The 27,276-nt window shown below is 33.7% G+C and overlaps 1 protein-coding gene across 1 annotated transcript in view; it reads left to right on the forward strand.

The window, feature by feature from the left end:
- Positions 1-631: 631 nt before the first annotated feature.
- The window catches only part of NUP37 (nucleoporin 37), a gene marked incomplete at both ends in the record, with an annotated part of 32,193 nt that continues 5,548 nt past the window's right edge, over positions 632-27,276 (forward strand). Inside the window, 5 exons of the mRNA XM_084255703.1 lie at positions 632-787; positions 8,783-8,907; positions 10,870-10,942; positions 12,106-12,200; positions 24,698-24,788. Coding sequence (XP_084111829.1) covers positions 632-787; positions 8,783-8,907; positions 10,870-10,942; positions 12,106-12,200; positions 24,698-24,788 — 540 coding nt within the window. The remainder of the gene's footprint in view (positions 788-8,782; positions 8,908-10,869; positions 10,943-12,105; positions 12,201-24,697; positions 24,789-27,276) is intronic.

Here is a 27,276-nt window from a genome sequence, read left to right on the forward strand (position 1 = left end):
TCCACAGTTCACTCCAGGCCAACACAGGTTAGTCGAAGTTTTGTGCTTGGTCTTATAATTTTCATGTCATATACAGCACTCCTTCTGACTTGTAACATTCTTCTCTAACTCTACGGTCTCCAACACAGTATAGTCTTTAAAATTCTGGCTTGTCTTAGGAACTGGGCACACTAGTTAACCTCCTAAACTCTCAATTTCTTCTTCTATAGAATGAGCATCATAGGAAGTACCTCCCTCTTACGTTTATGCAAGTATGAAGTGTAATAATGTTAGTAAATAATGTTTAACATGACACCTACAAATAGTGCTCTGTAAATGTTAGCTATCATTAATTTTTTATGAATACACTTGTTATTAAAGTCATTACATCTTCAAGTACTATATCTTTTAGATAATCTGAATGGAATTTTATGATGATTTATTCTACAGGTATCATTCACAAAATATTTAAATAACTAAATTTTATTTTGAACTGTCTGACAGCTGCAATACCATGACTTTATTTTGATTCATTTACTGAAAGTGACTAACACTGATATTTTCTGTGTCTGTGCTGTAATCCACAGTTTCGTGATCTTGTCCAGTAGAAGGCTACTTTATTTTTACAACTGCTCAAGTTCTGACATACAAGATGAAGCACAATGCTGCAGGAAATGCTGCCTACACTGTGGATTGTGAAGATTATGTGCATGTGGTAGAATTTAATCCCTTTGAGAGTGGGGATTCAGGAAACCTAATTGCATATGGTGGCAATAACTACGTGGTCGTTGGCATGTGTACATTTCAGGTCAGTGTACAAAACTGCAGTGAAGGACTGAAAGACAAAGTGTTTCACTAATAAGAAAGCTTACATAGGTTGAGTTGGAATGTAAAATAAATTTTATAAAGAACTACAGGGAAAGATATTTCCCTGTTGAAATTTGTGCAAACATTAAATAGGTAGTGAAAGGAATAAAATAAGACATCTCTTTTGTCTCATGATTCGTAATGAAATATTCTGGTAATTGAAGGTTATAATTAACTGACTACTGGTCTGTACAAGGAAAACCCCATTTAACTGACATCTAATTAATAACTTAATCCAATTTCTCTACCTTCCTCCTCCAGGAGATTTAATAGCTGTCACAATATTGTGCTTTCCTAGTAGTATGTTTTTTATATATATAAAGCATATATTAGAGAATACGAAGTATGGGATCATACTAATTGAGCAAGAAGGTTAGCATACTCATTAAGATAAACTGGAGCCAAAATGTCTAGTTTTTTTACACCTGGCCAGCTTTGCTTCTTTACAAATGACCTAAAGCAAGTACTTACCCTCTCTTCTCTAAAATGAGGAAAATAATGCTTCATAGGTTTTTGTGAAAATATAATGAGTTAGTACATGTAAAATTTCTGGAAAGCCTTTGACACGTCATAATACATATACATGTTTTAACTGTCAATGATTTGGTCAGTGGTGACACTCAGGCATAGCCCCACATTTATTCACCATAGTAGATTGCTTTGTGGTGAACATACACCATGTTTTCTTACAGGAAAGCTGGTTCTACTTGTTAGGCAGATTTTGAACAATGACAGTTCAACCCTAAAAAAATCTCTGGTGAATTTCTTGTTTACCAGAATGTTATTCTTTCTCAAATTAAGGTTAATCTTTGTGGTAATAGGGCAATGACCAATTTTCAATGATTTAAATTATCACTAGAGTGATAGAAGCATAATATTATTTCCACTTTTATTCAACAAGCAGTATAGTATATCTTAGTGTTTTAACATAAATGCAACTTAGCATTTTACAAGGCAATAGTATATAAAATTATTACAAAATTAGATTGCATTCATATTTATCGTAAGGGGAAAGTATGAATTAAAGGCTTCACTTTGCTGGTGTAAGAGCACTTACATTATTCCATATTGTCTCTTAGGATTGAGGCAGAATTTCTAGCTTTTACGCCAAATATGACCCTCAGACTGACTTCAGCTAGAATACCAGGTTAGGATCATATTAAAAAAAAATCATATGATTGAAAGAAATAACATGAAACACTTGAAAAAGATTGATGGTAAACCTTTCTTCTACTGTAGGCTACTAAGCTACAAAAGAATAAAGCAGCCCCCTACAGATAAAACTAACTTTTTACATCATTATTTTTAAAATTAATAGCTGTGAAAATGGAATTGCATTAAAAATAAAATACACTTTAGGTCTCGTTTATGGTCAGCTAAAAAACGCTGAGGGAAAAATCAGCAAGGGAGAAAAAATAGGGGAAAAGACAGAAATGGTTGATGGCAGAGAAAAAAAGAAAAAAAAATACCAAAAACATATGTATTGCTCCATTATAATTTGTGGTCATGCACTGTCCTGCTGATGCCCAGACATATGAGACTCATGGGTAGCTCTTATGCCTAAATTATCTAAGGCAAGAATTGGACTTTTATTAATTTGCCAAGTAATAAGCACAAATTTTACTCTGTGCCAAATATTGGCGATACACTTAGCCTACACTGGCCCTGTCCTCATGGATTTTCTGTTCTTTAAAGAAGTTCATGGATTTGTATGACTAGTATATGTAAAAATGAGAGCTAGATCCCATTCTTTTAATATTTTACATTGAAGTTAAATTGTTTTACAACGCTGTATATGATTTAGAGGCATAGGATTATACTCTTCAGGTGTGTTACCACATACATCCTCCACCCAGGTATCTAAAGTCCTCCACCGTAGTCCATTATGCCCCTACCCACTTTGCTAATCCTTCCCCCCAATTCTATAGTCACATTTCTAGGGTTTGTTACTGGTTTGGTTTTATGTCACCTTTTGTTTTATTTCTCTATATTCCATATATGAGTGATACCACCCAGTGTTTATCGTTCTCCTTCTGACTTACTCTGCTTAGCATTTATTCCCTCCAGTCCCATCCATGTTGTCACAGATGGCAAGAGTTCATTTTTTCTTATAGCTGAGTATTATTCCATCATTTATATACATCCTACATCTTCCTAATCCATTTGTCTGTCTTTGGACACTTAGTTTGTTTCCATAACTTGACGATTGTAAATAGTGGTGCGATGAACAGAGGAGTGCATATATCCTTTCAAATTTGTGTTTTTGTGTTCTGTAGGTACATACCTAGCAGTGGAGGTGCTGGGTCATATGGTAGATCTATTTTTAATATTTTGAGAAACTCCATACTGTCTTCCTTAGAGACTGTACCAGTCTACATTCCCACCACAGTCCAAGGGTTCCTTTATATCCTTGTGTCTGGTCTTTTGCTATAGGCCATTCCCACAAATGTGAGATGGTGTCTCATGGTGGTTTTGATTTGCATTTCCCCAATGATAAGTGGTAATGGCACTTTATCATGTGCCTTTGCCCACCTGTATGTATGTCTTCTTTGGAGTGGTACCTGTTCAATCCTTTTGCCCATTTTTGATTGGGTTGTTTCTTTTCTTTTTGTTGAGTTGTATGAGCTCTTAGTAGATTTTTTTATATCAGCCCCTTGTAGATGTATGTTGTGCAAATATTTTCTCCCATTCAGCAGAGTTTCTTTTCATTATAGTGATGGTTCCTTTTATTTTGCAGAAGCTTTGTAGTTTGATATAGTCCGAATTGTTTATATCCTCTTTTGTTTCTTTTGCTGTGGAAGACAAATACACAGAGACATCACTGAAGCCCATGTTATGAAGTATTTTGCCTATGTTTTCTTCTATGTGTTTTATGGTTTCTGGTCTTACATCCAAATCTTATCTAATTAAACACTGTTTAACATTGTTCAGATTCTATCATGTTAGAATCTTCAAGGTCCATAGCGCCCAATTTTGTGCTTCTCTCTTTGCTTGAAAGGAACCTAAATAAAGGTAACTTAAATGGAAAGATTTCCACATTACTATGAGAAAGGCAATCCTTATTCTAAGATTGTTAGTAAAATGCTGTCAATAAAGTGAATTTGAATTTCAACAAAGCATTTTTCAGAATTTCATGGTTTTTAATATGATAGAAATAGGAGTTAAATACTATTATTAATTGGTGTCCTGTATCTGACAAATATTAGGTGCAGACCACTTAATATTTAACCTTTCTATTATATATTATATATTATATATTATATATTATATATATAAAGGACAAAGGGAGTATGAAAGTTTCTAAATCAATTCGAAAGGCCATCAATAATTAATTGAGGTCTCTGCTGAGACTTGGATGAGAGCACTTAATTTGGGTAAGCACATTCTTATATAGAATGTGAAACCAAGGATATTTAATGCTTTAGGTGAGAGGCTTCATTTAACAAACATTTATTGAGTGCTTGTACGCCAGACTGCTGAGCCAAATATCATTTAATAGATTGGATTAACGGGCCAGGTTGAACAAGCTAAAATTTAATAGGATTAATGGGTCGGGTTGAACAAGCTAAAATTGAATAAAGAATAAAGATGTGTGTAAAGTCATGAAATGATGGACTGCTAGAGCTAGAAAGGAAAATTTTGACTTAGGGTTTTTAGTCACCTGGATGTTCACCATAAACAGTGATTAAAGTGCCAAAGGAAACTAATTCAATGTTGTCCAGTAGAATTACAATGTGAACCATAAATATAAATTTAAATAGTATAGTAACCACATTATGAAAAATAAAATGCAGATAAAATAAATTTTCATAATACATTTTACCTAGCATATCCAAAATATTTTATATACTAACATTTTGAAATCTATATAGTCTACAATTACAAAATGTATATATCTCATGTTAAATCAGCCACATTTCAAGTGCTTAATAGCCCCATGTGGCTGTTGCTACAATATTGGCTAGCATAGCCCTATAGCCTCCTCTGTAAATTGACAGTAATATTTACTTTAGTAAATATTAATGGTATATTGTGATTCAAAAGAGAATGTTTTGGAAGACAGATTTCACAGTGGTATTAAAATATTTAAATCTGTCATGGTGAAGAGGGTTTTAGACTTAAAATGTTAAATGGATTTTATGTTATTTGTATTTCTCTTTGATTAGAGCTGTTGACTTATGGTATTTTAAGACTGATGCTGAATCTGCTTCTTTGAGTGTGTTCACCTAAGGAAATCAGCTATGGGCAGATATTTGCCATTACTACTCTATTCACTCTGTGTACTTTCAGAGAGCACAGTTTTGAGCAATTAATAAAATTTACATGGAAACAGATGTTGGTTTAATATTGAGGAGAGCTCTTCTAATAATTAGAGCTACCCCAAAATTGAATGCAGTCCCCCAGTAAATAGCTAGTTCCCTCACACTGAAAGTGTTTAGGGAAAGAGTTGTGCAAAATAGCCTAGTAGAGATTTAAGCATTAGTTGAAAGAAGTGGACTAGGTAAAGTTTATAGTCTCATCTAAGTGAAATTCTGTATTTGTTCTTGGCGGGTGTAGCGGGAGGGCCTGCCAGTTTCAAACACTTAGAATAGCCCTTTCATCAACCTGGTTTTGTCCCAACCTCAAATATGCTGGAACCTTGTATAATCACTTGTGTTAGAGCAAGTTTTCCAAAGTATCTTAATTTCCTGCCTATACAATATTGCCTACACCTCAAAATAAACCCAAAATAGCATTCATCTCTGCCTATACCACACACACCCTGGCCTTTTAGTTGGCTCAATAACAGACATTGGTGCCAGGGAAAAAAAGGTTTCACTGGTAATACATAAAGCTCAGGCGATATAGTACCTGGGATTTCTTTAACTCCACAACCACCCAATACATACTTTGGATCACAGATTGTCCAAGACTTAATTGTCAATGCTATTGTTAAGTAGCAAAATAACATATTTTGATGATAAAAACTTTATAATTAGAAGGTTGATTTGTCAAGTGTGGAAAATAGATGTAATCCACTATGAAATCAGCTGTGATTAGGCTCCTAAACTTAATTTTTTTTTATTTTTTTATAGAGGCTTTTTTTTTTTTATTTATTTGTTTTGTTTATACATGCACTGGGTACAGTCAGAAGTGTGGGAGGGTGAGAGAATTCACCAGAGCCAGAGCGGAGAGCAGAGCAGGCAGAAGGACCGAAGTACACTGCTGAGGGGAGCAGTGGGCGGCAGGAGAGGTCTGCGCGCCATGTGGGACCCTCCGCTGGTGGCTGGGGAACAGCCGGGGATCGAACTGACGCCGCAGAGGCCGCGGGCAGCTTCGCAACCCAGCGCTCAACCGCTGCGCCACCAGGGAGGCCCCTCCTAAACTTAATTTTAAATTGCCTAGTGATTGCTTCCTTGGCATATCTGACTGCTAGCTATATAGCTATATGCACAAATTAGGAAGTAATAAAAATTTACAGATTTTTTTTCCTTAATAATGCATTTTTATTTCTTTTTTTTTTTTCATTTGTGGAAAACCATTTTACTGTTACCTCTTAAATTCACCTAAAATTTAAAAGTATTTTCAAGGGGTATCTGAATTATATAGGGAAAGATAAGTGTAATATGTCTGAAATGACTGCTAGGATCCCAAAGGCTAGCCTAGAAAAATCAACATATGTGCTGGAATTCAACTTAAGTACACGTTATAAACCTTTGCATTTATTGTCCAAGTGACTAGAATTCTTAAAACAGCCTTCCAATCATTCCTACTTATATAGACACATATATTCTATTAAATATCAAGTTTCATCTTCTCTGGACTATATCCCTCACAATATTTTGTAGTCCTACAGATTTTTATTAAAAAAACTACTCAATAAAGAAGATTCGTTGAGCAAATTTGTCATGAAAATTTTTGCTTTATTCTCTGGACCCAGTTACAGCATTGATTTAAATAACAAAATGATGGTTTATTGTAAAAAAAAATCACTGTATTTCAAGCTTATAAAATATATTTTAAAATAAGTATTTTGACTACATAATAAATAGTAATAATAAAATAATTCCCTATATACCTATTACCTATCTTTAGAAATGGAACTTTAACAATCTCTTTGAGCCCTCCTTTACTACTGTCTCTTCAAATGTTGGCTCTTTCCCCATTCTCTGTTTGTTCCTTGCCAACCCAAATTAGACATATGGTGGAATCTGTCATTGAAGACCTCTTAACATTTCCTTTTGTCTTCTCTCTGTTACTTTCTGAGTAATTTTTTTGAATCTGCCTTCCAGCTGCTCTAAGTACTAGTTGTTTTTTCCTGTTAATGCTATCCTCACCTAAAAGTTTTGTTCTTTTTTCAAAATCTGCCTCGTGATTAATTTTGGTACTCACTTGTTGTTTACTCATATTTTTGTATTTGTTATTTCTCAAAAATATACCTTTTGTATATAGTTTTGTTTATCTGATGTCATTGCAAGTTTGATTCTTCTGTTTGATACTTTTTTTCATATGTAGGAGTGAATGCAAGATCATACTTGATTAAACTATATCTGTGGGAACTTTTTGAGACCTGGATAGTAGTTGTTCATCTAAACAGAATTTGCCTTTGTCAAGTGCATATAGCCACTACCAGTGTACAACCATTTTGAAATAAGTTGTCTTTTTCTGGAAGATAAAGTCAAAGTGTATTCAAGCCCCAAACTTATATTAGGACCAACTAAAGGTTGAGGTTTTCCAAAAGTGACTTCTGTTTTGTGGTCTTCACCCATGAAGGTGTTTTGCCAGGAAGTTTTAGTTTGGGGGTATTGGTTTTTTTTTCTGCCCCTTTTATGATCCTGGTTCTATACAGAGGTTTCTGACATCCTTCCTTATACAGGCACTAAGTTTTACCTTCTGTCTCTTCCCAACTTAAACTGTTAGTTATTGGGTATGCACAAATGCCCTTCCGATAGCTGCATGCCTCAGTGCTGAGTTGCTTATCTGGATTTAAATTTTTTGCTTTATTTTTGTAGTGAAAGAACTTTTTAGGCTATTATTCATATTGCCAGACATAGATGACCTTTTCATTTGTTTTTCTCATCTTCCCACAAGGATAAAATGAAATCATTTTAGTGATAGTGGACTAGGTAAATAAGCTCACTTTATTAAGCATCTTACCCAGAATCAAATATCAAAAAAACTAACCGGATTGTTACTTCTATATTCATTATTCATAAGCTGTAATGGTATCAATGAACAATTTATAACATCTTATACATGTGTTATGCTGTATTTAATACTATGTGAAAATCATCAGTACTCATAATTGAGGTCTCAAGTATCTTGTACAAAATCAAAACTTCAAATTCAGTTTATTTTTTTATATTGTCAGTTGATAAACTGTGTTTGTTGATTCATTAAAATATTCTGATAATTAGAATATTCATTTTCATTGGTTTTGTTGTGAAATATGTTTCTATTTGAAATAAAGTGTCTCCTAAGATAACATAGAGCATGTTTACTGTTGGCTTTTAGTTTCCTTAAAGAATTATTTTTTGAGGGCCTCCCCTGGTGGCACAGCAGTAGAGCTCTGGGTTGCAAAGATGCCTGCAGCCTCTGCAGCACCGGTTCAATCCCTGCCCGCCAGCGAGGGTCCCACACGGCGCAACAGACCTCTCCTGCCGCGCCCGCTGCTCCCCTCAGCAGTGCATTTCGTCAGTCTGCCTGTTCCATTCCCTACTCTGGCTCTGGTGAATTCTCTCACCCTCCCGCGCTTCTGACTGTACCCAGTGCTTATATAAATAAATAAATAAATAAATCTTTAAAAAAAAAAGATTTATTTTTTGAGGCTTGGGCAGCTTTTGAATATTTTTGTTTTTATTCTGCTTTTGGCCTTCTTGAAAGAATACACATGGCTTACAGAATATTACATTGTTTGTTCTAATAAGTTACTAAAACATCATCTTTCTATGCTTAGGAGGAAGAAGCAGACATTGATGGAATTCAGTATAAAACACTACGAACGTTTCATCATGGAGTCAGGGTCGATGGTATAGCTTGGAGCCCAGAGACTAGACTGGATTCATTGCCTCCAGTAATCAAGTAAGCTTAAAATTGTTAAATGCTGGATTTGCTTATGTGTTTTATATTAATCTGAAGCCTTTGATCATAGTGATGTTTTTCCTCCATTTCCATTTTTACCCCCAAATCCAGAGAGTAGATATTTTAACATTGGTTACTATTTTATAATTTAGGTTTATTGTCTGGATTTGTCAGTTAAATATGCAACTATAGCAGATACCTTAACTGTGTGTTTGAGCCTAACTACAAAGTTCTTTACCTGAGATTTGCCTGAATCATTTGAAGTCCTCATAGATTCATTGAATTTACCACTTTTTGAAAGTATCATTCTATTAAAATGTATTTGCTTGAGTCGTTAATATACCTTACTGTCCCATGGATAGGCCAATTTCATTTCTTCATGTTTAACAGTACATAAAATTGTAGTTCTGCTCCTTGGACTTCAACTTTTATGAAATCATTTGAAAGAATGTTTGCTTTTTCTTTTTTTTTACTTAAGGGATAATTTTTCATACTGTGAAATTCTTATCTCTTAAGAAAACAGTTTGATTTGTGTTGACAAATGCGTACATTCGTATAACCTGCACACCGGTACTGCATAACATTTCTGCCACCCTAAGCAATTCTTTGTGCATCTTCCCAGTCAGCCACTGTGCTTCATCCCCTATAGAAGCAGTCATTAGTTCAATTTCTATTACCAGAAATTAGTTTTGCCTATTGTAGAACTTTAGGTACATGGAATTATACAGCATGTAATTTTTGTTTTACTTAATGTACTCTCTTAAAATGAGAGTACAAATTTCCATGGTGGTTCTACCATTTTGTATACCCACCAAAATTTAATAAATAACCTATTCTCCATTTTTTTATTATCAGGCTCTAACTTTAGCTGTTCTAGTGATACTACGATGACATTTCTGTTTCCTAAGGAATCTTTGCCTACGATATTGTTATGAATTCTGTGTTTGCTTCTAGATGCTTTTACAAATATTAGCTAACTGAATTTCAAATGATCTACACAACTCTTGTCAACAGACATATGTCATTTTCAATATCTAGTTTGTTGTTAATATCCTCTTATATTAAAATGAAGTGTTCAAAGAATCTGGAGCTAAACAAAGTCAGGCTCTCTGTAGTTGCCAGCAGATTTTGAAAGCTGTAGAAGTTGTTTTCTTCCTCTGGTTTTGCTTGGCATCTGTTTTCCTGTCCTCTAATGAAAATGCTGTATTATTTTATATTTTTTGTTGTTGCATTTTGATAAGTTACCTCAGTCATTTCTGGAACTATATAAATATAAATAATAAATTCAAAACATTAACCTGCCATTAGTTTTAAACGCAGTATTCTTACAGTAAGCTGACTGTACAATTTTGTTACTTTCAGATAAATTATATATTTTTATTTTAGGTTAAAAATAATGTATTGCTTAGATTTTTTTAATACAAACATTGAACTACTTTTCAATAGTTACATAAAATTACAACAAGGTGTCTTAAATGTTAATACAAACAATGCCCCAGCTTTTAGTAGATGTAAGTATTCCAGCTTTTATAGGTGTAACAAGATTATCTTCTTTCATCTAACTTTATTTACAGGAATAGAAAAAAATAAAAAGGCCTATAGATGACTCTCAAGTAGATGTATAAAATATTGATAATATCTATTATTAACCTCACTAGACTGAACATGCTTTTTAGAATCCATCGTTTCTACTTTCAAGAAAAAGTTGAAAATTAAATTTATGTTGTGACTTGTAATAAAATTTTACGCTTTTATTGTTGAAAAGACAAATGTAAAATATACTAGTTCTTGTGTCTTTTGGGAAAAAAAAAAAAGATGACCATACAATATTTTTTACAACAGAACACATTTCCTTTCCCATCCCCAAAAGAATATTATAGCTTTTTGACTGAGGGGAAAGAGAACTTTTATTTACAGAATCTAAAAATGAGTAGTATTTTTTTGTTTGCTTTTTGCTTCTAGATTTTGTACTTCAGCAGCTGATATGAAAATTAGATTATTTACTTCAGATCTTCAGGATAAAAATGAATACAAGGTATGTTTGACAAGTTTACTTACAAATTTTTATTTTAAAATATTTTTTGCTTGTGTAATTGAATTTATCCTGATTTGCTATGACTTTTCACTGTCATTTTCATGTGATTTAGAGCCTCAGTTGCACCATTTTGGGCTATAGTGACCAGGTTCTTTGTAAGAATTGCAGATTTTAAATCTGATATCATTTGTTAAAACAGTAGGTAAACACAGCAAGTGAAGGGCATTAGAAATTCACAGTTGGGTATATTAGAACTATAAGAGACATGAACACATACAGGGAAAGAGTTAAACTTCAGAACACATGATCAGTACAGCGAAGTGAAAGGCATGATTACAAAGTGACTAAGAACACAGACACAGCACCAGACCACTGGGTCTAGTCACATTGAGCAAGTGAATAAAAACTTTAGAAGGTGAAGTCCATACTCAGTATTCATTACATACTGGCAAGTGTGCAGGTATGAGTTAAAAAGTTGAGGGTTTTTCTAAATTCCTGCTACGAGTGAGACCATCCAGTATTTTTCTTTTTCTTTCTGGCTTATTTCACTGAGCATAATCCCTTTAGAAAACCTAAATAAGGAACCAGTAAAAAGACTAATTATAATAAAGTAAAAATCAAAATCAACAAGCAACTATAACCAGAGACTCAATACTGGGGTGGGGGGAGCGGGGAATAGGATGAAAACAAGGGGGTGGGAATTGTATGGGGACTATAACCATGACGAAAATGCATACATTATGAAAAATGATGTAAAAAATATATAAAATAAAAACAATTTTTTTTAAAAAGTTGAGGGATACCTGTGTTTCAGTGCCCCTAGTCAGTTCTTCTAGGTTTAATTTTTATTTAAGCTTTTTGTAACAAGTGAGGAAGGAGGTGAATAAGGACAGGTACAGTAAAAACGCATGTGTTTTTATAAGAAATAAATACTAGAAAATAAAGATCAAGCTAATAGCAGTGTGTTGAATGATCAGCTTCTATCCAAGATAAACCTTCCAGAAAAGTAGGTGTATAAATCACGCATTAAAAATAGCAGATTGCTTTAGACATTTATAGAAAAGTGTGCAGTAAAAGCTTTTAAGGCAGTGAAGTAAAAATATTAGATAGGGATATTGTAGATTTTTTCCTTGGGTTCTTACTAACTTTTCCTTTTATGTCAGGTTTTAGAAGGCCATTCAGATTTCATTAATGGTTTGGTGTTTGAGCCCAAAGAAGGCCAAGAAATTGCAAGTGTTAGTGATGATCATACCTGCAGGTATGTTGGTTATGTTACAAACACATGTTTGAATTTTCATCTAATTTTAATCAGTATTGCATTCTAAAAATTGGAGAAAATATAACTACTATATAAACACCACAAAATGTTGTAAAAGATGCATACTACTTTCTGTAAGTGTTTCTCAAAGCAGGTGAATTGAGTTCTCATCCCATTTAATGTAAGCTTCCCTTGCTGACACATGGGTCCCTCTCTGCCTCTTTTTTTTTTAATATATTTTTTTAAAGATTTATTTATTTGTTTATATAAGCACTGGGTACAGTCAGAAGCGCAGGAGGGTGAGAGAATTCACCAGAGCCAGAGCAGGGAGCAGAGCAGGCAGAAGGACCGAAGTACACTGCTGAGGGAAGCAGCTGGCGGCAGGAGAGGTCTGCACGCCATGTGGGACCCCCCAGTGGCCGGGGAGCAGCTGGGAATCGAACCAGCACTGCAGAGGCTGCGGGCAGCTTCGCAACCCAGTGCTCAACCGCTGCGCTCCGGGGAGGCCCCGCCTCTCTGCCTCTTATTTTAGATTTGTACATTAATGAGATCTAAATATGTCTTAATTCAAATCCTCCAATATTGGGCACAAATAATAGGACAGTAAAAGGTGATTGCTATATTTCAAAGTCATTTCACACTTCCTGCCTGATAAGTTAGTGTTTAATAATGAACTACAAGTCTCATTTGCTAAAGGGAAATAACTGTTTTGACAAATTCAAGTCTCTGTAATTTTTTTTTAAAGATATAAACATTTCAATATTATAGTCTCCCACCCTAGCCCCTAGTTTGAAATGGAGAAGGTATCTGTAACATTTTAATAGTGTGTAAAGCTGGTAGTAACACAAAGAACAAGATGAAGAGCAAGAGTAGAAGATGGAAATAAGATAAGACGTAAGGAGTATGACAAGGGAACTGGTCGTTAGAGCAGTGCCAACTGCTTCATTTCCTTTAACACTTCTGCTATTTAGTTATAATGTTTGATAAGGTTATGTTAAAATCATTAATATTTATAGACATTTGTATACATTTAAAACTTTTAAATGTATTATTATTCTTCATGTACTACCTGTTAAAATTTTAATGAAACTTTTGTATGACATACCGATTCCAAGGACCCCAGATGTTACAAAGCCAAGTTCATATAAAGACCTAAAGAGCAAGCTGTTTTTTAAGGTGAAAGTTAGATTCGATCACTAGAAATAATGACATTTTAGTTATCTAATATGTGTGCTTTCCTAATCACAAAGGTTTCAAATAATGAAACTTGATAGTGATGATAGCCAAGGATTAGCCTCTGATTAGTACTTAACTAGAGACCTCTGGGATGATGTCTAGTGCTCTATGATTTTTTTTTTCTTGTGGTAGACTTTGGGATTTGTGTAGATTAGTAAAATTGTCCTACAATTTTGGGGATTGACAGGGGGGTGCCAATTTTTAATTTTGTCAAGTAATAAGAATTTTAAGTCTACTGCTTTCTGTTAGTTATTACCATCATTTTATAAAAAGAAACAACATTGTTATTCTTAAAAGGAGAAAGTAAGCCCTTTCATTTAAATAAATTTAACTCTTAAAAAAACTCAACCATGTTGCCTCTAGTTGTCTTACTTTGCTAGACTGTGGTTGATGGTGTTATCAGTTGGCAAATACTCTTCCTTCTCCACTCCTTGGAAGGAGGACATTTTCCCACTCTGTTGATCTTAGCCATCTCACTTGTTTAGGCCAATCTAATGCTAATTGGTATGATACAGGTATCATAACAGGTATGATACAGGTATCATATCATACAGGTGACACAATTTTTTACTTAGTTTACTTTGACTTACTGACTTTACTTTGACTTACAGTTTATAACTGTAGGAGCCAGAAAAAGAACTAAGGAAACACAAAGCTAACAGAATGAAAGAAATAATAAAGATTAGTGCAGAGGTAATCCAAATACAGAATGGAAAACAGTAGAATAAATGATACCAATAATTGATTCTTTGAAACACTATAGCAAAATTGACAGACCTATAGCTAAACAAGCAAAAAGAAAGGATGCTTCAATTAGTAAAATCAGAAAATGTTGGGACATTACTACCAACCATACAGAAATGAAAAAGGATTATAGAAAATACTATAAACAATTATATACCAGCAAATTAGGTAACCTAGATGAAATGAATAAATTCCCAGAAACACAAAAAATGGTCAAAACCCAAGAAAAAATAGGACATCCAAATCATCACATTGTATGTCTTAAATTTAAAAAGTAGGAAATCTAAATAAACAAAGAGGTTGAACCAGTAATCTAAAACTTACCAACAAAAACTCCAGAACAAGATGCTTCACTAGTAAATCTGCCAAACCTTTAAAGAATTGACACCAATCTGTCAACTGCATCCAAAAAATAGAAAAGAAGGGAACACTTTGTAACTCATTCTAAGAGGTCAACGTTACCCTGATACCAAAGCCAGGCAGAGACTTCACAGGAAACCACAGACCAGCAGCCCTTACAAACAAACATAGAAGCAAAAATTCTCAGAACATCTACTTAAACTAGAAAACTCTTAGAAGAAAACATGGGGGCCTTCATGACCTTGAATTTGCCAGTGTTTTCTTAGATGTGATGCCAAAGGTACATATAACAAATACATAAATTAGAAAACTTTATCAAAATTTAAAACTTTTGGGCTCCAGAGGACACTGTCAAGAGAGTGAAAAGATACTAACAGAATGACACAAAGTATTTATAAACCATAAGACTAACAAAGGTCTCCTATCCATATATATATTTTAAAAACTTATAATACAACAGTAAAAAGACAAACTAGTATAAAATGGATAAAGGATTTCAATATTTCTTCAAAGATGTGCAAAAAAATAGCAAGCACATGAAAAGATGTTGAATATCATTAGTCATTAGGAAATGTAAATCAATACCACAATGAAATACCACTTCACACTCACTGGGGTAGCTATAAACAAACACAGAAAATAGTGGTGACAAGAATGTGGGAAATTGAAACCCTTATACTTGAGTAGGGGGAATGTAAAATCCTGTAGCCTCTAAAAAAATTTGACATCTCCTTTAAAGTTAAACATGTGACCCAGCAATTTCACTCCTAGCTATATACCCAAAAGAATTAAAAACAGGTTTTACTGTATGCTAACCACTATTTTGAGTATCTTACCTATATAAATTCATTTCATTTTACAACTCTGAGATAGGTATTATTTTTAGCCTCACTTTATTGGATGGGAATATAAGGCATGGAAAGGCTAAGTAATTGCAGTCTACAATGTAACTATGAATTCAAACTATAAACCCAGGAGCAAGTGTCTCATAATATGAAATGTAAAAAGATAGTAGATTAAATTTTATCAGTATTCCATCTAAGTTCTCGTTTTAGTCAGCTGTTCTTTACCAGTCCCAGTAACTCCTTTCTAAAACATTTTATAATGCCTTCTATAAATCTTAAGTGAAACTCATATGAATTAACCCATCAAAATATGTAATTACAAAAAATTATAGTACATTAAGTTTATCACACATTTCTATAAAAAGAAAACAAGTCTTTAAAGAATAATAGTGCAGTGAATATATGTTCAGACACAACATAAGAGAAATAGTGAGGTAGTCCTTGTCCCTCTTGACAGTGAATAAATTTGAGTATCAGAAAAGTAAGTAAGAGTAAGTGTAAGGCATAGGCAAGGCTGCCAAGTCTCACATTTTCAGGGTTATGGTTTTCATAGAGGACAATGTAAATAGTGCCATCTGGAGTTCTGCAGTGTCATAGCCCTGAGCAAAACTATAGTTATTAGATTAAAAGCTCATGTCAGTAATAACGGGAAAAAATTAAATTTGTTTAGGGAAATAATGTTAGCCAAAGTAGAAATAACATGACAAAATAAATTATAGAATGCCAGGTTGAAAAAATTAGGAAAAATAATATTCTTGAAAAATGAGACAATTTTTATATACATAGTATCAAAATAATTCACTCTTATGCCATGGGATGGAGTACTAACAAAGACTGTTAACCTTCACTCTGACATTCAAAAGTCATGTAGCATGTCTGCTGGCATCCTGGTTCTCATCCACTAAATGCCAGTAATGCCCCATCATTGGAACAACCAAAAACACCACCTAAGCGTTAGAATCTTTAAGACATTTTAGTCTTTTCATATTAATGAGAAAACAAATATTAATATTATCTTTGTATTCTGATCAAAATCAAGCATATGTAGAGTTAATAAATTTATAGAATTAGAATCATATTTACAGATGTGTTGTCATTGCTTGTAAAAAATTTATAATTTTTGAAAGATTCTTTGCTAGAACATTACCAGTTCTTGAAATGAAAATATCAAGTTCCTTCTTCATATTTCATTAGCTCAGTGTGCAGATGAGGAAGAAAAGTTCTAGAGGCCAAGGAAGATTATTCTAGAATGACTGTTCTAGCCTTTCCACTAATAAGGTATTAGAGGGTTGACCTTGCTTTTCTACCTTATAATCACCAGAGTACCTAGAAGAGTGTCCTTTTGGTCGGTACTCAGTGAGTGAGTGGTGAAGGACTTAATTACATCTGTCACCACATCTTTATAAAAGAGGTGCTGTGACTCAAAAAAGCATCCAACAAGAAATGTGTTTAAGAAAAGAAATTCCTAAGTAAATAACCTAACCATCAATCTCATGTTCTACATTTTTACCTTTATGGTCCTTTATCATATCTATCCTATTCAAATACATATATATATATATATATATTTATATTTATATATATATATATACACACACACACACACACATAACTATATGTGTACGTGTGTATATGCATATGCACAGGACAAAGCAAATATTAGTGTTTGTAATTGTGACCCTGCATCATCAAATGTATGTTAAAATTTATTATATTTGAGAGGTCAATAAGTACATACTCATTTAGAAAGATTTATTATCCCCTACCTCCAAAAGAAGGTAAAAATGGTATTTGAGTATTTAATGGGTTAAATTTATTATTTTAAAAACTCACTAATACAGAACATCTCATTCCCAGTCAGTGCCAAATAACAGATGTTCTTGTATATTAGAAACAGTACTGTTCTGTAAGAACAAGTCAGATCAACAAGTATTTATTAAACACGTTTAGTATAGCCAACATTTAGTACTTTGGGGGATACAAAGAAATAGAAGACCTAGTACTCACTGTAACTACAAAGGATGTCAGATATAAATCCCTTTCCTTTTCCTCCCAGCAATAACCTTTAAAATATTAGATAAAAATTTATGGTGAAGGAAAATTGGCATGCAGATACCAAGGAATTCTTAGTTTAAGACTAAAATAATGAGGCATGTAATGTGCCATTCACTCTGTCTATAAAACATGGGATATTAGTAGCTGTCATGTTCTAGTTGTCATCATTTTTAAAAGAATGGGAGAAGGAATGGAATATAGTACATAATTTTTTTTAGAAATGTAACTAAATCACTGAATAAGGGAACACTAAATTACCTACAGCTATTCTCTAAGCCAACAGTATGGATTTTGAGAAATTTCACAAGAGCAAAAAGAATGTTTATCAAATATTTTCTGTGTACCGAGTGCTAAGTTCTTTCCATATTAGCTTTGTTCATGTACATTTGAAAGTCTTTAAGAACCATAATTAAGATGATTTGTTCTCCTACTATCCTCTCCCAACTGCAATAACAAAATAGGTGACTTATTTAAAAAGAGTACTTATGGAAAACAGAGGAAGAGGGGGAATAAGAACATTATGAAAGTAGGCCAATGAAACATTCCTCTGGAGGTTAATCCCCACTTAGGAGCAAATAAACCATGCCTAAATAATTCCAGGTACAAAGTGAAATCAGGGATTTGTATTATTCATTACAAATGATTAAATAATTCCAGGAAGTTCACTACTTGTCTTCTGAAATCCCAATTTCTTGTAACATTTTGAATCAAGATGAGTTATTGCCTAGTTCTAACGAGGGCTTTCAGAATAAAATAGAGTTCAGTTTGGCTAACATACCTGCAGCAAATGGAACAGAAGGATTCTGTGTCTTATAAGAACTATTCAAAAATTACACCAAAACTTGCTGATCACACTAGGAGACCTTTTTTAATTTTGTGTAATGAAAATAGTATGTTAATGAAAGATTTTAACAGAGTAAAAGTTACGAAGTGATGAAAGAAATTCCTGAAATTTTATAAGATTGTGTACTGGTACCAGCACTCCAGTATTCAATTCTTTGTTCTTCTTCTGTGCCCTTGTAGATGAAATACAAAACCAGTGCTCCTTGTTGTGTATTACCATGTCGGTGACTCTAATCACTTAAGCTTGCTTCATGACACCCTCATGTGGTTACAGTAAGCGAATTTCATGAGAATCATACCCATAAACATTTTTCAGATTTATTTTGAAAGTCCATTTCTGTAACCAAAAAAGAGTAATTTCCCTCACTTATAGCATATTGTCAAATTTTAAGTTGCAAATTATAATAAATTTTTTCTTGGAAATAGCAAATGCTAATATTTCCTGGGTAGTATTACTGGTATATGTGTTAACTTATATGTGTTAACATTTGTGTGTTAACGTAGAACATAAAGGATTGTTATAATCCTTTCACTCTGCTTCCTTGAAGATGAAATTATTGCATCTGATCTGTTTGAAAACTACCATATGGTATTTTTTTTTTTTTTTGCAGTTGAGAGTTTAATTTTGAGGTTTATTTTTAAATATGACAAAAATTCCCACAACTACTATCCTTCAAAAATCTCCTTGTCTGTTAATTTCAGTGTGATGTTAATTCTCTAGGGTGGCCTCAAGTTGTTTCTCACTTCTGAATGATAAACTTGTGCAGTAGGTCCTCACATAATGTCATGGATAGATTCTTGGAAAGTGCAAATTTAAGCAAAATGACAAGTAAGAAAACGAACTTTATCACAAGCCTATTTGGTCACAAAAACATCACCAAACATCTAAATAAATAAAACACTTGTAGTAATAAACATTAATTTGTTTTCATTAATTCATTTTCTAACCTGCTTATTCCAGTTCAGGGTCACAGTTGCCACAGCCTAACCAGGCCTCTCGGGGAACAAGACAGGAACAAACCTTGGATAGGACATCCTTCTACCGCCCAGCAGAGTCTCTCTCCCTCTCTCCCCCCCCCCCTCACTTTTTGGTATGGTATAGTTGGTTTATAAGCATTGTGTTTGAAACAGATACTTCCTTTCCCCCCACTCCATGCACACAACCTTTCATTGTTTACTCAACTTTTGACTCGTTAATTATTGAAGTGTAAAGTAGTAAGCATATGCAGTTTTTCTCATTTTCACTCATCTTACTCTCAAGTCAGTGAAACTTCTAGTAATCCACTTATATTATCATTAATACAATCGTACATTAATACTGACAGCCTCAAGTATTAAAAACAAAAGCAGAATTAGTCAAATAATGTTTTGACTATATTTCAAACAATAACATATACTGAAAGTACCCTTTACAAAATTCTTAATTTATGCTATCATGCCAAATTTATGCCTCCACTCTGTAGGATTTTTGTGTAACTTTCTCCATGTTTAAGCCACAAATCGAGAGGGTGTATTTATTCACCACTTTACCATATCCACTCTCAAGCTTTGTCCTTAAAATTCCTACATTGTGCTTTCATTTTTCTCATTTAAAACCAGATATTTTGGCACTCAATTATTTTGTAATTTTTTTCTTTTCTACCTAACCATATGTCCACTTCCTAAGCAAATGTATCATGTTTTTCCCTTGAATCATCCATACCAACATGAGTAAGTTGGTGATTGATTATTTAGAAATGAGAAGGGAAAGTCTTCATTTTGCTGTCACAGATTGAGTGAAAGATATGTTTCTTATCAAAAAATATTGCAGGTCCCTTTCTTGCATCTGACAACATTATGAAGTGTGTTCTTTTTACAATTACATCTTGGAATACTTTTGTTCTTGTTTTCATCTTTAATCAATCAATACAGTGAATCATGTGATCCAGCCATGTCTTTTAGAGAGATGGTGATTTGTGTTTTTTACTTTAGCTGTTAGAGAGGGTGAAATGGATACAGATGTGTCATTTAATGTCATCCATTCCTTCTTTTGTCTGTGTTGTCAAAAACATTTGGTAGCAGAAATTTCCTTCTACAATGAACTCCCTAACAGACAATGAGTTGCCAATTAGAAGTAGGGAACAAACAAACAAAAAGAACAGAATATTACCCAGGAAAATTCATGTTCACATTCATGTTCTGTCAGCTTATATAATATTAATTGTGTAATTGCACTAATATGCATCTTTCTCTCCTAATTGTCAATTTTTAAGACCCTTGAGAATATTCAGGATATCCCCAACATGCCAATACCCAAATTTATGGTACCTTCTAATTAATTAAATGGGACAATTACATTTAAATACCATATGGTAGGGATACTTAATATTCTAAAAAGCACTCTAACTGAAATGAGGCAATAAATTTAGCAACAAACTACCAAAAATAAGTATAATTCATAATCTCATATCTGGCTAGTTCTACACCCATAATCTAAGAATTATACTTAGGACCACAGAGTTGGGAAGAAGAGACATTTGTTATAATTATAGTCAAATTGTGTCAAAGTTGTCATTTTGCTATTCTTGAAGTGACGCTATCTACTCTTCAGTGCTTTTTGATTCAGTCTGTATTATTAGTTTCATAATGTATGCATTAGTGTGGAACCTCCATTTTACACAAACTATATATACAGTTTTCTACAATGAAAACATTTACTAAGCAGTATTAATTGAATACATCTAGAATTTTACAGGTTTATGGCTTAGTGTTATTTAACTGTCACATGCCTAATTTAAGTGTTATTTTTTGTTTAGAAACTTACCTTTAGTTATTGCTATGAGCAATAACAGCTCTTCACATTCATGTTCTGTCAGCTTATATAATATTAATTGTGTAATTGCACTAATATGCATGGGTTTATATCACTTACAAATAGTGATTTGCTAAGCAAAGAACCAGTACCCATCCCGTTAACTACAACAAATGTACATGTGAGCCTATCAGAAAATACTATTCTTAAGCTTGTCTGTTCTACAGAGAGAATAAGAAGAGTCTGTCAGAAGGTTAGTTAGGAAAACTTTACTAATTATTGTGTTCATCGCATTTTAAAACATGCATATTCATCCATACATAGATATATGAAAGTAACAAGATTATAAAATGCAAGATGAAAAGGGATGATGTAAGACCAACTAAAAAGTTGTACCTTTTGCCATTCAGACAAATAATTATTCTAAGATTGTTATTGACAGTAAACTTGTCAGAGAAACTTTATACTTTTTCAGTTGGTAATTAAAATATGCGAAAGAGAAAAAAATGAGGTAGGCCCAATCTATTTGGTAACACCTGCTAGTATTGAACACATTTGTAAACTATGGCCCACCAATTCTGTACTGAGATATGTACCCAGTGTATGTGTGTGTGGGGGGGGGGGGAGCGGCTAAAGGAGAGTGGGAGTGTGGCAATATGTATTCACTGAAAGACACATGTAAGGTTTACAATGGCATTATTGATAATGAACCAAAATTTAAAACAACCTAAATATCATTGCAGTGTAATTGATTAAGAAAATACTACATTAAGAAAATACATTTGGGTAAATACCTAGGAGTGGAATTGCTGGATCATATGGAAGCTCTATCTTTAGTAGGTCAAGAAATCTCCACACAGCTCTACATAGTGGTTGGCCTGTTTGCACTCCCACCAGCAATGCAGGAGAGTCAACATGGATGGAGCTAGAAGGGATCATGCTCAGCAAAATAAGTCAGAAAGAAAAAGGAAAATACCAGATGGTCTCATAGCAGGAATTTAGAAAACCTAAATAAGGGACCAGGAAAAAGACTAATTAATACAAAGTAAAAATCAAAATCAACAATCAACTATAAACCAGAGACACACTACTGGTGGGGAGGGGAGAGGAAGGATTAGGGTCAAAATAAGGGAGGGTGCAATTTGTATGGGGAATATAACCAAGATGAAAATGTATACATTGTGTAAAAATGAAAAAATGATGTAAGAATTATATAAAATAAAATATTAAAAAAAGAAAATACTACATACAGTGATGAAAATGAACCAAGTACACACACGTGCCACAATATTGGTAAATCTGAGAAATATAATGGTGAATGAAAAATACCAGACCAAGAAAATACATACCATATGTTTCCACCTTTACAGTGTTCAAATAGGCAAAATAAGCTCTGGTGTTAAAAGTCAGGATGATGGTTACTTTTTGTTGGAAGACAAGGAAGCAGGATTAGAAAGAATTACAAGACAAGTTTTGGAGCTCTGGAAATATTGTTTCTTAATTTGAGTGCTATTCCATTTGAATGTTTTCTCTTTGAACCGTATGTTTATGTGAACTGTATCTTTACAGTGTGTGGGGCAAAAAAAGTGTCAAAAAAATAAATGTGACTATCCAACAAAACTAAAATTAACAAGATGAACTTAGTAGTCAAGATACAGAAAAATAAGTTGAACACCGCAAAAGATTTTGAGATTCATTGTGGAATCTATCATAAAGGGAAATAAGACTTAACAACTTAAAGTCTACCATCTGTAGCTAATTTAGTTAAGAGAATTCATTTTAGCCAATTTGTACTTTGTATACTTAGTACTTGTATTATGCAACCACTGAGAACTATTTAATAAGCATATAATTATAAACCATGAATCATTTTATCCTATTCCTATAAAGTAATCTGGATCACCCTCCACGTGTATTTAAACCATTTTTTAAAGTGTCAGGTTCAGTTCAAAATAAAATACTGTTTAAAAATTAGACTAAAATTTGGTTCACTGGACAGGAATACATTTCATTAATTGATCTATTTTTATATAATAACCATATTTTCTACCTCCTAAGTTTCCTTCATTTAAAATATGAAAATATTCTGATATGTATTCAATTCATCTAACAGCAAACAAAAATCAAGTATACATTAGAATAAGATCAAAATACTGGAGCCTTTTAACTTTTCTCTCATGAAACTGCTGAATCTGCAAGACAAATTCAATAGTGGTAATAAGTATATGCTAGTCCAGCACTTTATTGTGTAAAAGGCAATAGAGAAGAATGAAATACTCAGTTGCCATAATTAATAATCTTTTTCATTGTGGAAAGGGAAACACAATTGCATAAACCATTGATAAATATGATTCCCCTCTTCAATTCAGTTATAATTATCTCCCTTACATAGTACAGAGAGTTGATTTGGCAAGAGAACAAGTATGCCTCTAAAGTATTTCGTCAAATAGATAATCATTTTGAAAAACATTTATGTTAATGTCTGAGCAACTATGATACTTTAAAATTAGAGAGCCTGTAATTTCTGCAAGGAAGACAATATTTGGTTTGGTGCAGAATTGTAGCATTGTCAATAAACATGTCTACTTTCTTTGAAATAAATTTTGTATAGATTTTAAAGATATATTCCTTAAGTTTGTTGAAATTATTATATGGTCCCTAATGAGATACTATAAATCCTAGAAGAAAAAATCCAAGGCATTCTAATATATGAATTCAGTTCTTAGGTACTAGAACTTTCTGAGCATTTTGCCAGCCACTCACCAACTTCTCTTTGCTATGATGCCAACACTGTGCTACACTGTAGCTGTGAAATATAATAGTGGCTGAGCTGGAAAAGGAACACTCTGGATGGAAGATAACATTTTTCACAGCAAAGTACCATTACTGAGATCCTGAGTCTTAATTTCCACCCTAATGGGAAGGGAAGGAAACCAAGATGGTAAACCAAGTCAATAAATAATTTGGTCCCTGTTACTATGGATTTGTAAGTATTGAGGAGAATTAGCATGGGATGAACCAAGTTCCTGTTCCATCAACACTCCTTCATTTGGTAGCTATCAATCTTGGCAATCTTTGAAAAATAGAATTGGAGGAGTGTGCCAGAACAGAAAAGGGATAAGGTCAGAAATAGCCTTGGGATGGAAACCCAAAAGCAGAATAAGTGTGGAATATTACTTTCTTCCAAAATTCACATCACCTCATTCTAAATTCTTCATGTTATTTGAAAATGGAAGCACAGCTGTTTGAATGTGTGTGTACATGTGTGTTTAAATAACCCCTGGTAGAAATTATTAATTGAAATGATTACTGATGTAGGCATGCAACCTGATTAGTGACCTAGAAACATAAAGATTTTGCCCACAAAATAGAGTATATAAACTGATTATTGTGTTACGGTGTTGTCATGTTAAATTAGAGAGAAAATATAACTTTTTCTACCACTGAGTATGGTAAAGTTTAAATTCTTCCTCTTGTACACTTCCTAAAATAATTGTTTTCTTTAAATGACAGTCTTAAGTAACGATATAACCTCTGGTTAATAGCTGTGAATAAATTCATGAAAATCTCATTTTTTAGTAGTGTTATATTAAAAATATTTAACATTGTACTCCTTTTATTAGGATTTGGAACCTGGAAGGAATGCAGACAGCTCATTTTGTTCTTCATTCCCCTGGAATGAGTGTGTGCTGGCATCCTGAGGAAACATTCAAGGTGGTTATTTATAATTTAGCTTTTTTTCAATCAAGCTGAAAAGACATGTATATAATACATACACAAATAGAGGAGAAAATCAATGACTTTTTGTACCTCAGAGACTCTTAATTGACACAAATGCATTTGGAATAGTCTAGAATCTGTACCTTAAATGTTTTCTATAGTTCAAGTTTTTTATTTGACAACCATCATCCACAAATGACATTTATTTTGAGTATACTTTTCCTGCCCTTCTATAGATAACATTCTAAAACCTCATGCCTAGACCACATATGACAATATATAACAATATTTGTTATTTTCAGAAAAGATGTTGAGTCCATTCTTAGAAACCATGGCATGTGCCAGAGTACCAGTGGCATGAGACATATTTATCCTAGCTGCAGTAGTTTTCAATTCCTGTTCAGAGTAGAGCTTTCTAAAAGTACACTACGCCTTTCCAATTCACCCTAATTCTTACTTCATTGAGAAGATGTTTTTGGCTAGTCTCAACTTTTGACTTGTCTTCCTCACTCAGCTTAATCACTTGTAGCTTTTGATTTAAAGTGAGAGACATGCGTCTTCTTTTCACTTAAATGTGCTGTGCTATTCAGAAAATAGTGCCAATAGACTATGCACAGTGTTGCCACAGACCTTCAGTTTTTAAAAAGTGTGATTAGATGAGGTTTGCCTGTACCTGTTAACTTGAACTCATGTTCTCCCATCCCTTGATCTAACTCTTCAGTGTCCTTCAATTTCCACGACTCTGTCAGTAGCAGTCATCAGTGGTATTTTTAATCATCCAATAGGTTCTTCTTCCATTCTTACTCCCAAGGCAGTTTTTCATGCTGTTGATCACTGCTCTGTTGAAGCCCTGCTCATTTCAAACCCTAATCTTTAAAGCTGCATTATTCTGGTCCTCTCCTCTTCCAGGTTTTTTTTTTTTACTATGTATTTGTCAATTACTGTAGTCAATTGTTCTTCCTCCACTGTACCCTTTATTATAATGGAGGGTAAAAGAATGAATAAAGTCCATGTCTGTAAGTTACACACTTTAAAAGAAAGAAAACAGCACAGAATGCTAGAATCATTTTTTTTCTTAAGTAGAATGATGACATAAACAAGGATTAATAGTTCTTCTAACAGCTTTCATAGAAGAGGTAATCCTGAGCCATGATGCCTTTATATATGTATCCTCTGAGCCCTGGGATTCCATGAAAACTTGTTTCAGGACTGTTGGATCTTTATTTTATGCCTGGATATCTCCCTCCTAGAAGTAAATCCAAGTATAATCAGGTATTCTGTCAACATGTTAATATTGTCATGTGTAAATACGTTAAGCTACCTTTTTTAAAACTGTGACCTCAATGAGAAATGAAAATTATTACTACCTCTATCCTGAATAATTTATAGCTATTTCAGATCCCTTTCTTCCATATGCTTAACTTAAAACTTCTATTTTTCCTATATATATCATTAAAATTTCACCCCCATCTCCCCTTTTTTAGTTGTTTGTTTCCATTACTGGCTGTTTGGAAGTCCTGCTCTTAATCACATAAACTCAGAATCTGAAAATCATCTTTGATATCTTCCTTCCCTGTAGACAAACTTTTCCAGATCTTCTGATTTTTCCTTCACTTTCACTTGAGTGCATTCTTCTCTGTCATTAAGATGCATCGTCACCTTTCTCTTCTCACACGTAACTTCCCAAGCCATGGCATGTTTCTCAAGACTGGCATGTTTCTGGGCCTCCCCAGTGGCGCAGCGGTTGAGTGCTGGGTTGCGAAGCTGCCCGCGGCCTCTGCGGCGCCGGTTCGATCCCCGGCTGCTCCCCGGCCACCGGAGGAGGGTCCCACATGGCGCGCAGACCTCTCCTGCCGCCCGCTGCTCCCCTCAGCAGTGTACTTCGGTCCTTCTGCCTGCTCTGCCTCCCGCTCTGGCTCTGGTGAATTCTCTCACCCTCCCGCGCTTCTGACTGTACCCAGTGCATGTATAAACAAACAAAACAAACAAACAAATAAATAAATAAATACATGCCTCTATAAAAAAAAAAAAAAAAAAGACTGGCATGTTTCTGAAACCTTTGCTCCTTCTTGTCTACTTTAATTAGAATAATCTTAAAATGGCAGTTTTATCATGTTACTACTGAACTCAAAAACCTAAAATAAAAAAGGTGACACAGATGTGTTTGTTATCTGTCTGGAGTTAAATCCCAGTTCCACCACTCACTGGCTGTGTGATCTCTGACAAATTTCTTAAGCCCTCTCAACCATTGCCTTCACTTCCTCCTCTTGCAAAATGGATACTTATGAAGATTAAATGAGAAAATGCTTGTAATGTCCTTTAAAAAGGACCTGACACATAATAAGCTCTCAATTTTAGCTACTTGTCATTTTTGACACTATTATTACTACTTTAACATTCTAGTGATTCTTATTGGTCAGCCATACCAGATCAAACTTGGAATTTTTGTTTTGTTATACAAACATAGTCTTCATAAAAATGA

Source organism: Talpa europaea, assembly GCF_964194135.1.
Source record: "Talpa europaea genome assembly, chromosome: 15".
Lineage (NCBI taxonomy): Eukaryota > Metazoa > Chordata > Mammalia > Eulipotyphla > Talpidae > Talpa > Talpa europaea.